Source organism: Ammospiza caudacuta, chromosome 7 (assembly GCF_027887145.1).
Source record: "Ammospiza caudacuta isolate bAmmCau1 chromosome 7, bAmmCau1.pri, whole genome shotgun sequence".
Lineage (NCBI taxonomy): Eukaryota > Metazoa > Chordata > Aves > Passeriformes > Passerellidae > Ammospiza > Ammospiza caudacuta.
The window spans coordinates 17,891,463-17,903,824 of NC_080599.1; the positions used below are offsets into that span (position 1 = coordinate 17,891,463).

General features: G+C 40.2%; 1 protein-coding gene across 1 annotated transcript; it reads right to left on the reverse strand.

Annotated features, from left to right (window-relative positions):
- Window positions 1-7,888: 7,888 nt before the first annotated feature.
- RGS1 (regulator of G protein signaling 1) lies at window positions 7,889-11,391 on the reverse strand. Its single transcript, XM_058808646.1, has 5 exons — window positions 11,248-11,391; window positions 10,792-10,875; window positions 10,088-10,149; window positions 9,348-9,511; window positions 7,889-8,689 (listed from the first exon to the last, which is right to left on the reverse strand). Exons 1-5 carry the CDS (start codon window positions 11,367-11,369, stop codon window positions 8,504-8,506), a joined length of 618 nt encoding a protein of 205 aa, XP_058664629.1. The 5' UTR covers window positions 11,370-11,391; the 3' UTR covers window positions 7,889-8,503.
- Window positions 11,392-12,362: the final 971 nt, after the last annotated feature.

Sequence of the window (12,362 nt, forward strand, 5' to 3'; positions counted from 1 at the left end):
AACTTTCATCAGAGAGATGCTGCTATATAAAAGTTCTAACTGATTGCCCATGTAGAGTTCACGCAGAATTCACAGCATGACCAGATTGGATGAGATCTTCAAGATCATCAAGCCCAACCCAGCCCCCAACACCTCAACTAAACCCTGGCACACTGTGCCACATCCAGACTCTGTTAAACACCTCCAAGGATGGTGACTCCACCACCTCCCTGGGCAGGCCATTCCAGAACTTTTAACTCCTTCCATGGAAAACTTTTTCCTAATATCCAACCTATATTTCCATTGATGCAGCTTTAGACTGTGTCCTCTGGTTCTGTCAGTGCTGCCTGGAGAAAGAGACCAACCCCACCTGTCTACAACCTCCTTTCAGGAAGCTGTACAGAGTGGTAAGGCCACCTCTGAGTCTCCTTTTTCTCCAGGCTAAACAGCCCCTGCTCTCTCAGTGGTTCCTTGCAGCGCTTGTGTTCCAAGCTCATCCCCAGCCCTGCTGCCCTTCTCTGGACGCGCTCCAGTGTCTCCACGTCCTTCCCAAACTGAGGGGCCAGAGCTGGACACAGCACTCCAGGTGCAGCCTCACCAGTTATTCAGATTATTTTGCACTAACTATTACACAGAACATTCACCTATATAGGGCTAAATCTGGGTATACATCAGAAACATTTCTAACATGAATGCCTTTGCCATGCTGAGAACTTTACATGCCGAGAGAAAAAACACATGTTCCCCCACCTATGCTACATTTTCCTGATAATATTTCAAAGTGCAAAATCTCATACTTACAGAAATTTCTTTTGGGTCGTTTCTTTTGATTGAAAAGCTTAATTTAGTAGTTGCATTTGCTGGGGTAGCTCTCCAAATTCCTTGACCTGCTTTTTTGTTTTGTTATTTTCTTAGGGTGGATGGTTTTAGTACCCACTCTCCATGTCTATGCTGCTCATAATAGTGCCTGACTCCTCTTTTATACATATGACAGGCAAACATTGGCTGTGGTGTCCATCAGAAAAAGCTCCTTTGGGCTCCTATGCTCCACTGATAGAAGAGACTGTTTACACTGAAATTATATTGACATCTCTACTGATATCAAGCTCTAATGACATGAAGCTGAAATCTTTACTTCATTGAAATCTTGCATGTATGGTCCAAGTCCTGTGACCAATGTTTTCCATTTTTTTATCAAAGTTCTTTTTATGAAATCTGCAGTCCATGTTGAAATGAGACAAAGAGCATGAATACCCTTGCACTGAAACCAGCTTTCTTCTTAGAGGCAGCATTATGACAGCACTTTGGAGTGCTCTGGGAGAACCTTTTTCTGCTCAGACCCATCAGTGTCAGGCTTTTGTGTGCTCCTACCTGGCCAACCTGCTGCTGCACAGCATCTAAGGAATGTTGAAACTTTTTAAACTTATGTGAGGTCCTCTGTCAGTTTTCTTATAGCTGTTGCCCAGGTTATGGCTTCATTTTCAGTTGAGACACGTCTATGTTTTGCTCTCTCTTCTCTAGCCAAGTGTTTGAAAGGAGCTGTGCAGTGCAATAGCACTGAAGTTGCTGTTTGTCAGTGGGAGACTGATGCTGTCTGACAAGATTTACAGTGATGCTGGGGCTTTGAGAGTAAGCACTGGCTCAGCTGCTTGCTGCAAATTAGTGACAGCAGGGGATCTTTCTGGAGGGCCTTCTGTCCTTCCTGGGGTGGTTGTGACTTGGGATCTCTGGGAATTTGCCATTGCCTACAAGGCACGGAGTGACCCTGTTGGGAGGGGAAGGTTGGTCATGTCCCTGCTGCCTCTGACAACCCAGCTCTGTGCTGTGATATCTTTCAATCTTATCTCTCTGCTCCAGACCATCTTTTTTCCTCTTACAGAGCCTCCAAGGCAGAGCATGAAGGGTGTAGGACTGGAACGTAAACTGAAGAACTCAACTGAGGTTGAGCCTCCAACAATGCAGTACACTCATTTATTTTATTGCAGCTCACCCTACTGGTACACAGGCTTTGTCTGTGAGATGTGCATCCCTTTTCCCACAGCACTGGTTCTGCTGGGGAGGAAATGTGCATGGTGTGCTCTCCTCCAGCAGAACCTGGTGGCAGAGCAGGGCAGCATCACCTTGAGAGACCTTGGCCTGTCCTTAGGGAAGGGCAAATATCACTGTGATCTATTTTCTATTGATTGCCATTTCATTAAATCCCATTCTGTATTCATTGCAACTTTACACAGGATTTTGGAGTCATTTGTTCCATTTCCCTAATGGGAATGGGCAGGAGCAAATTAACTTCTAATGCTTCATATACAGGCAATTATATACTGAAGTATCTGAGGGCCAGAACTTGACATGTTAAAATATGTCTATAAAGAATCTCATTTGTAGAACTCCTTAAATTTAAAATAAGAAAAAAACACCTTATTAATAACTATGACTCTGGAAAAGTTACCGAATGAAAATCCCAACTATGTTAATGGTCCCTCATGATTTGTACCGGTATTTAACTATTTGATATACATAGATTTGAAAAAACCTTACATGGATTTATGCACATTCTTTTGGAAAAGCCTAATTATATCTTATTTTTTACTCTAAACTTTATTTGCATTAAAGGAAAGCTCATTTAAAATCTCATTTTAAAATGAACAATAATGAACTATTTAGGTTTTTTTCCTATCTGCTGATGTTCAGGGGGACCACATATAAGATTATATCTTTGTGAAGTTAAACTGTGCAGAGACTGAGAGTCAGTAACCAATGATTTTGTGTTCAAACATTTTCTTTTCTGTATTACAGGCATTAAAAAGTGTTGTAATACTGCTTAAATTGAAATAAACTCATCCTGGGGTTTTCTCCCTAAGTTTATTTTTTACTATTAAACTGAAGAAAATACTTCTGCAAACCTCTGGTGCCTTGAACAGAGGAGGCTATTTAGGTGCAGGATTTGTTGCAAATTTCATGCTTTGTTGTATCCTTGACCATACTCTGAAGAAAAGTTTGAAACTTAATGGGTTGCAAAAACGATTTAGCAATGCATTTCTCTGTGTCAGCTCTTTCCACTATGATCACTTATAGCTTGATACCCAGAAAATTACCCATCTATTTCCTTTTCCAGAATATTTGCAGCCCATAAGAGTGGATAGTTTAGTTTTTAACCAGGTGTGCTGCTGCGCTGTAAAATTACACGATTTAACCTAAATCCCACCCTTCCTTGTGTTGCATGCAAATTCCACTAGATGTCATCTGGTGCCACACTGAAGGAGAAGGTTTGAACCACCGTGTCCATCAGCTCGGCCTTGGGGAGGGGGCATGTGGGCGCAGGCTCTGGGCGGGGACACTGCAGTGACACCTTTACAAATGGTCCCTTCTGGCATGAAAGACTCCTGATGGGACTCCGAGACCTGCAGGTAACTTCTGATGGGGCCTTTTCCCTTTGGATTCCTTGTGCTGCCAGGTGTAGTGCACAGAGCAGCCCTAGGATCATGAAGGGATGTGCTACACAGGAATCAATTATTGCTTGGTTTATTCAGTGGTTAAGCTGGATGCGCTTTCCAGAAAGAAAATAAGGGAAATGGAGAAGTATCAAAACTGAGAAAATGCTTTCTTGCTATATATTTGAAAATAGCCTCATAAAAAGTTAGGTTCTCTCTGCAACAAAGTTTTGCTCACAGAGATGCAGGGAACAGTGTTCACAGCTTCAGTCTTTACAGTAGGTCAAAACAACCAGTAAGTTGTCTGCAGATATAGGGATGATTAAGTGATTTTTGTTTCTGGGTAGAAGTTGGCATTGCCTGCTAATAGTCACTGCCTGAGGAATTTGAATAATTTCTATATTCGGGGCTTTAGGTTTTATCAATGACGTGACCCATTTCTGTAAACTCTCTTAACCATTGTCCTGCTGAGTGAGGGCAGACTGGAGTCTAGATAGCACTGCTGGAAACCTGACCTCAGTTGTACTCTGTGACCTTTCTGTTCCTTTTTTATTCCTAAAAGCTGTCAAACTGTCATGTCATTGTGTGAGCCTGGTGGTTGTGGCCATCTCAGTAGGAGAGGAAATGATGCCATGAGAAGCTTGGACAGTTTTTACAGGAATTTTCACCCTACCCCTTCAGTCAGGCTTCTCAGAGGTGTGCTGTGGTTTGGATACAGAGCACTGTGTGCTGTGAGACTTTCCATTCACACTTCCACCACAGCTCAGCAGTGAACAGGGCTCCTCACACCCCCTCCAGGTGTGTCCTCCTTTGCAAGATGCCAGTTCTTCATCTTGTCATAGTTCAGGGACAAGATTCAAGATTCATTATTAATTATAGTGAGGGTCAAGTCAGAATGTTTGTCTATGTTAGTCCAGGGCTCCCCTTTCCTCCAGATGTTTGCTCTAGTGCCTGAAGAGCTCCTGGCTGGACTTTGGGCTTTGTTTGAACACCCAGAGTGTGTACACAGTTTCCTTTAGACTGGCATAAACAAGAAGCATGTTTCCAAACTCATGGCTGGTCAAATTCTGTTCAATATTTAGTCTTCCTCTGTATCTAAAGCTGCCTTCTTGACAAGCATGGTTGACAAACCATTTACCACAGTAAATACATTACAGACTTTTTCCATAGGTAGTACAAAAATCTGGGGTTACTGAGTTATTAGTGTTATGCAGAGAGTCTTGTTTTATTTTTAAAGTTAGCCCTCTAATAGTAGAAGCCTTCTGGCCACAGTGACTTGAAAAAAACCCCAAACCTGTTGTGACTCCAGTGATGAGGAGTTTGTAGGCAGCTGCTGCTGACACTTCAGTACTTTGGCTGTGTCACAGACATGAAGAGAAGCATTGCTAATCTGCTCTGTTTCTTTTTCTCTCTGAACACAAGACTAGAGCTGTCCTGAAAGGTTTACATTTCTGCATTTCATGCTCTACTCAAGGTATTTTTACTTTCATTAGTGAAAGGAACCATGTCATTTTCACAGGGCAGGTCACTGAAGTAGTTTAGAGAAGTGCTCTAAGGCAGTGTGGTGCTTAGGCTGTGTGGTGCTTGAAGAAATTGAGGGGAAGTGCTCAGCAAAATGTAAATGTTGATCATCTTTGGGGTAATTTCAAGAGGGTAATTTCTGGGGATGTTTTGAGAAATGAGGGGGTATGAGTTTATTTTCAAAATAGGCACATTGGTTCTTGATTGATTTAAATCCCCTTAATGATTAAAACCTTTGAGGCTTTATCTACCCAAGAAAAGCCAGGAGATAAATTTAAGTGTCCTCTGACTTTGTTTCTGAGCATCCAAGGCAATTTTTAATAATCCAATTCATATTAAGCAAGAACTTGTTTTTTGATTTCTGCCTCTGTTTAATGACTAATGATTTAATTTCAAAAAGCTTCATCTGTAGACATTGCACACTCTGATAAAACAAACTCATTTCTATGAAAGGAAGATGAGAGCATCTAATTTTGTCATGCTCTACTATCTATTTTTTCTTTTCAAACTCATTTCACAACCATAAAGAAGGTGACATGTGAAAAGCCCGTTGCTTCAGTGTGGGCAGGGATGGGTGGCACTGAGGAGTCTGTGGTGGTGAATTTGAACTGTTCATCATGATCTCAGCTTTAATTTCCTTCCTGTTTCATTGTTTGTAATAATGCAATGTTTCCATGGGTGGCCTGTTCAATATATGGGAGAGATTGATACTACGCCATACCATATTTTTATTTAGGATAATATTAAAAATATCTGTTTTGGGTAATTAAGTCTTCCAAATGGGAGAGTTCAAAGCTAGTCTGCTAAATACACATTCAGGGTCTGCTGGACTCTTGAGTCCTTCCATAAAGAAAACTGAAACAGAGAGGAGTGAATTCACTTCAAAAGTGTACCTGCAGATGGTACAGTGGTTGATTTTTCCACTGGAACACTGACAAACAATGAGAATGTTTTTTCAGGAATAAGATAGAACACTTAAAGAAAAGTCTGAGTCACTACTGTTAAATCTTAAAGCTTTCCATGTACTTCATCCTGTTTTCCTGCACTGCTCTGTAGCTGATGGCCAACATGATTCAACCGTTGTTTTTAGAGACAGCGAACGGAACAGCAGATTTCCATTCTCTCATGGTATATCTTTTCCAAAGAGGGAAAGTGAAATCCAGTTTAAGAAAAAGGCCCAACCTACAGCTGTGAAACCAATATGTGACGTTGGGGCTGTTTCTGAGCATGAGTGGACGGACATGAGTGCACCCACCTTGTACATGAGCCAAGGGTGACAGAAAGCATCTGTGTGTTCTGGGTCATCCACATCCCTCAGACCTTGTTAAAACAACCACTTTGGACAGGCCTGCTATAGAAACAGACATATAATTCTGGGCTTCCAGCATCCCAGAGCCAGGCCTGAATTTCTGCTGTTACTTGTTTGGTGAAATGTGGTGATGTTGTATGGGATGCTCAAGTGGGCTGGAATATCTCTAGAGTTAACAATCTGGGCAACTGAGTTTTGCTGTTGCTATTAGGTTTGTATTGCAAATAAGGTGAGAGACTTGAAAATAGCCAAAGTTGTTGGGTTGTGCAGAGTGAAATAGTTTCCTTTTGAAGAAGAAATAAATCTTTTTGCTCTCTTACGCTACCAGATTATGAAGTAGGGACAGATGCTTGTGGAAGAAAGTCAAAAGTCTGTTCTTCCCTCCTCAGAAACTCAGGTCTATCCTAACTGTGTAATACATGTTGGTGCAATTGCTATGACAGTCTCCTCTCCTACCAACAAGCCATTCAAAAATAAATAAAAACCCTAACTATCCATGCTATGAAATATTATTTTAGTCAGAAAATTCATATGGGTGTATGGCTAAATCATAGCAAAATTGAGAAATGACAGGGGGGAGCAAAGGAAGATCAGGGCCATAATAATTTGAGGGATTTACAGTCAAAAGAATAATGTTACTTGAATGCAGTGTCTGTTTGAAGGGTAGCTGATATTTCAAGGGTCTCTTTTATCTTCTGTGAGCTTGAAGTTCTGTAAACAGAGGCATTTGGTCCATGTAAACTGTGTTAAAGCAAACATGGTGATGCACCTTGTGTGGGAGGCACTGCTGTTGTTCCTACTTCACATCAATTAGACTTATTCCTAGTGATCCTGGAAAATAAAATAATTTAAGAGTGACAACTGGAGACTGGCTTACATCATTACAGGAACATTCAGGTGTTGCAGTCAGACTCTCAGGAACACGTTACTTAAAAATAATACTGGGAGTCTGGGGTCTTCTGTATTTATAAGCTTTGAAAGGAAGATGTAATTTCCAATGGCTTCCAGCTACTACAGTAGGTGATAGTAGGGGTTGGCACTTTTCTATGTTCCTTCCAGCTGTTTTGCATCTGACACAGATTTTGGTTCTGCCCTGGAGGTCCAAAGTCCCCAGGGGGTGGCAATAAGAACATGGTCTGTTCTGGCCAGGAGGTGATGTCTCTGAATTTATAGCTTCTCCCTTTGGTACAGAACAGAGTGGAGCTCACAAAGCTCATGTTATTCTGGAAAAATTGAGAATTTGCATGGGTGAGATAAAATCTTGTGTTGCCAACCATGCGATACCAGTGTCTCGTGATGGGAACTCATAAAACCAAGACATTCTTTGACTTATTTTCATTATAAGCTCCAATGTCACAAAGGTCCTCAGCACTAGAGTTTTGGGAGTGCTGTTGTTCTTAGTTACATATTTCAACCATAATCACAACTTTTCTTTTTTGGGGGTTGTGAGGATGGGTCTGTGTAAGTCAGTATCAGCTGCAGAGAGAAATGGCGAAGGTAAAATTAGTATTTGAATATGGAGATGAGGAGTATTAACACAGTGAGACTGAAAGGAATTGTGTGTTTCAGTATGTCAGTAGCTACAATGGAAAAATCACTTCAAATAAGATGTAAAACCACTATAAATCTTTATTCTAACTGTATTTTAATGAATAGTTACTTATTATTTTTCAATAAATAAAACAGCAAAGGTGCTACATGCCTGCCTGTTGAATACCAACTTAATAAAAATAAAGCTTATACAAACCTTATATAATTTAAACCATATAGATTTTAGGACACGTCCATTTAGAATATATTTGCATAGTACAACAGCATTCTGGAACTCACACCTATTAACACTTCACAGATTTTTAAAAGAGATATTGTCTTGGCATTTTCTTGTTATGCCAAAAATTATCAGTCATCCTAGTTTTTCTTCTGAACTTAATAATCTTTTCCCAATGCTCAGCTTGGAGGTCTTGCACTTCCTAACAATCAGCAGTTCTTTGGGACCTAAGACAGGGTTCAGTGTTCATAGTGCAGGTCAAAACTTGGTTTCCACATGCTGTCTTGACTCCGTGGCATGTGAGAGCAGAGGATTTTCTCCCTGTGATGCTCTCACCCTTATGAAAACCTCACCAGCTTTTATCGTGCATCCTGTTGCCTGTGGAGCTGTTTACATCTCCCAAGACAGGGATTTTCCTTGGCAAGATCCAACCACTTTGGAGGATCTCTTCACAGGATATTTGACAGAGTCTACTTGGCTCTTCATGCCTCAGATACTTTATTTTGAAGTGTTGGTTTGCAGCTGGTTCAAAAGGTTCAGGTAGGATTTGGATTTTAAAAACCTGGGGTACGAATCTCTTTCCATAAGGATATACACTGTTTTCTGGGCTTCATCAAAACTTGTGTGAGTTGGGTCTTGAGCCTTTTTGGCTGTTGCTTCCCTCATCTGATAGTCAATATTGATCTGGAATATTAAAAAAATGTGGTTTAAAAGCTAAGTTTGAATGTAGTCTCTTTTCTACATCTCTTTGTCAATACATGCATTTGCAGCCTTAGAATTCTATGACAGCTCATTGTCACAATAATTGTAAATTGGGGGAAATCAAATACCTGTATCCCAGTTAGGCACAAAAGTTGTTGTTTACTATAGAAATGTAGTTTGTTCTGGAGTCAGAATGAATACAGCTCAACTTTCAGGAACAACCTCCAGTTACTAAAAGAAATCCTATGTTGAATGTCTCCAGTTCAGATATGACCAACATACAGAACTTTAGTTTTTCCAGAAGGTCAGCATAGTTTGAAAGACAAGAACTCTTCTGTGGTGCTTCCACTCACAAACACAAAGAATCTCCAAGTACCATGAGCGGCTCAAGCTGGGCTGGCTCAATGAAGAGCATCATGTGCTGAGGCCTTTGCTGAGCCCTGCTGGGGCTCTCCCAGCACTGGCCTGCTGCCTGTGGCTGTTTGTGAGGTTTGATAATGTTGCACTGCAGGTAGCTGTGATTCAAGAAGGGACCTGAAAGTGTGTCTGTGTCTTCTAATGCCGCTGAGTGAGTGTGTGAGCGTCTTGGTGGAGCTATGCTTCTCCCTTCCAATTCTGCACAGGCTGGCTTTATACATACCTGCTTAACGGCATCTGACTGAACAAACTCCTCGTAAATCCTTTCTGCTTTGCCATGTAAGTGATCAGACTTGGTTTTCTTGTAATCCTCACAAGCCAACCAGAACTCGATGTTTTCCTCGCTGAACTCTGACTTCAGGAACTCCCGAAAGACACCTTGGCCACCTAAAGCCAACACAAATAATTAATTATTTACTGTATGATACTTGTGACCAGGGAGGAGAAAATAAATACCAGGATTTGTATTGAGATCTGATGAAAAATCTTGCCAAAATACACTGATCTTCGCTTCTTCATCGTACAACAGATATTCTAATATTAAGGCTGTTGGGAGTCTTCCTAATCATGTTCAGTGTTTTTAGATCTAGGCTCTGGATCCTGATCCTGTAACAGTGTATTGTAGTCCTTCCTAAATGAAGTGTCTTAGGGTGTAAGTAGAGAGAAATTCCAGATTAAACTGATTGTCCTAAATTGATTAAACTGATTATCCAAGGATTAAAGACTGATCAAAATGAGCTATTTAGGGGTTAATAGCTGTACTGAAAATGGAAAGCGACCCCAAAACCCAACTTGGAAGCCAAGCTGTAGCAGTGTCCAAGTTACACCAGAGCTGTAAAAAACTGAAGTGTACCTGCCCATTGTCTGACTCTATACAATGCTACAGCTTTTCCTGTTTGGTGAGATTAGATAAAACTTTGTCCTTAGAGTCAGAACCAAGTCATACTGAGGTAACAGACTTACTTTGGCTGGCCAAGAGCTTTTCCAAAGACTGTGACCACTGAATAACTTCCTCTGCAGAAAGCCTAAGGTGACAAGAAAAAGAAAAGGCTTTAGGGAAGAAACCATGGGGTTTTGTTCGTATGTTGGAAGGAGTCAAAGTTTATAATTTATTATTATATTCCAGGTATTATATTCCAGGTATTTTACTAAATTTATGTCTTTGTCATAATCTGAGATCCTGGAGACAGGCCATGTCAAGAAAAATAATCAGAAATGGAAAAAATTTGGAACTATGATGTTATCTTGAATTCTATTCCCAGGAAAACAGTCTTTTACTGTAATTATGATAAAATTATTTTGTACCTCTACTTCTGTTTCCATATTTTTGCAATAAGAATGGTAATACCCCTACTCCTCATTTAAGTGAGAAGCATTTTTTCTTGTAAAACTTTAGAGAATGGTTACAGTGTCCCTCTGATAAAAATGGATTTAAGTGTAGTGCCTTCTTCCTCACTGTTCGATGCAGACAGATCCAATCACTAATTAAAAATCCTTAACTCCATGAGTAGTTTCTAACTACTAATGTTCACCTCTCTTGTATTTTGGAAATTCTAGATGCTTTTACAGTATTTGTTGTTCTAGAAGTAGTTTAGAAATGAAGTAATTTACCATGCACTAATCTAGCTATGATTGCATTTTATAACTCAGTGGGTTTCCATACTTACACGACATTTCTAGAGCTGGAAGTCTTGATCCCAGATTCAATATGTGGCACCATGCACTTCAAATAACTTTTGAGATCTGCACCACTGAAACAATGAACAAACATTTTTTAATCAATTAGAATTGCAGTAGCACTTAACTTCTATTTAAATTTTCTTCAAACTTTCAGAGACAGCTCCATTCTATTACTGAAGTCTGAGAAGTTACATATCCAAGTAATTAAAAAAAAATACTGAGGGCCCCTACTGTATCCAAATTCTGTTTTGGATTACTTAATGTAATCAATTAATTGGTATGCCTCAGCTCAAGCTTTTTAAAATGATGTTGTAGTCCTGGGCTTTGAGCAGGTTTTGTTCATTTAACCTGAACTGCAGCACTAATTCTTAATCCCCAAAATTAGTGGATTGTTATTTGCATTTCTAATACATTAAGTTTTATACTAAGGTGCATATACTTACAAAGCCTTTTGCTTCTTTTTATGGACTTTGCCTTTTGCAAGCTTGCAATCTTCTTTTCCATTTAATTCAGTCATGTTGTCATGGGAGAAAAAGAATCCAGGCATTTTCCTTGGCTCTAACATGAAGCACCTCTGGCCATGAGGATCCTCCAGCCCCAAGTGACAGCTCCCTGCCTCTGCTGCTGCCTTTTATTGACGCAGGCAGCCCTGGGAGCTGGGGTGAGCAGAGCTGTTTATCATGTATCTTCATCACAGACTCTGGAAGTTCCCCTTTCAGTGCTCAGTGACGTGAGTCTTTTTTGAGAAAAAAAACAGACAGCAGTGTCTCGTGGTTGAGGTTATACCAGATGAGGCTGAATTGCTTTGGGGTTGTTATGTGTCACTGTGTATGTCTGTTACCAAAAAAAACCCACCAACAAAACCCTCTAGAACTTTGAATTCTTGTCCCTTTCTGATGGGTACTTGCAAGTCAGAAGTAGTTTTTGGTTTGATCAACAGAACTGCAAATACTGCAGTTTTTTCTTGACAAAATTCACTTGTTGCATGCCTGTGTCCTGCAATTTCATACTTCTTAGTTGATTAGGTGGGCAGAAGACAAGGGGAAGGTACTTTAACATACCCCAGTAATAAAGTTCTATATGCAACAACCTATTTGCAAGTCCCCTGTTGCTCAACATTACCTTAAACAGGTTTGGTTGGACAAGCTGTGCGAAAATATTTCGATGTGGTTTTCCCAGGAAGGGGTTTTGAAGCAGCAAGAACTTATTTAATTTGGTTTAATTTTTGCAATTCAGGTTCTTAGGAAGCACAATGCCATATTTCAGGAATACCTCCCTAATTTTAAGTGACTTGGCATGTATAAATATTAATTAGGATAGAGCTGTTGTTGTAAACACAATGTGAGTATTACAAGCTGTTTGAGGGAGGTGCGAGTTGTTTGTACATACTTAAGCTCCACTGCATAAAAGCAGCCATGGATATAAAGACAAAGAATTAAGCATAACTCTCTATCTGCCCAGAGTGGTGATTTAGACATTGAAATACTTAATGTGGCCCCTGAGCATCTCAATTTCTGCTAGTTTGCTTGAGTTCTTTTTTTCTGTGATGTTTCAAATT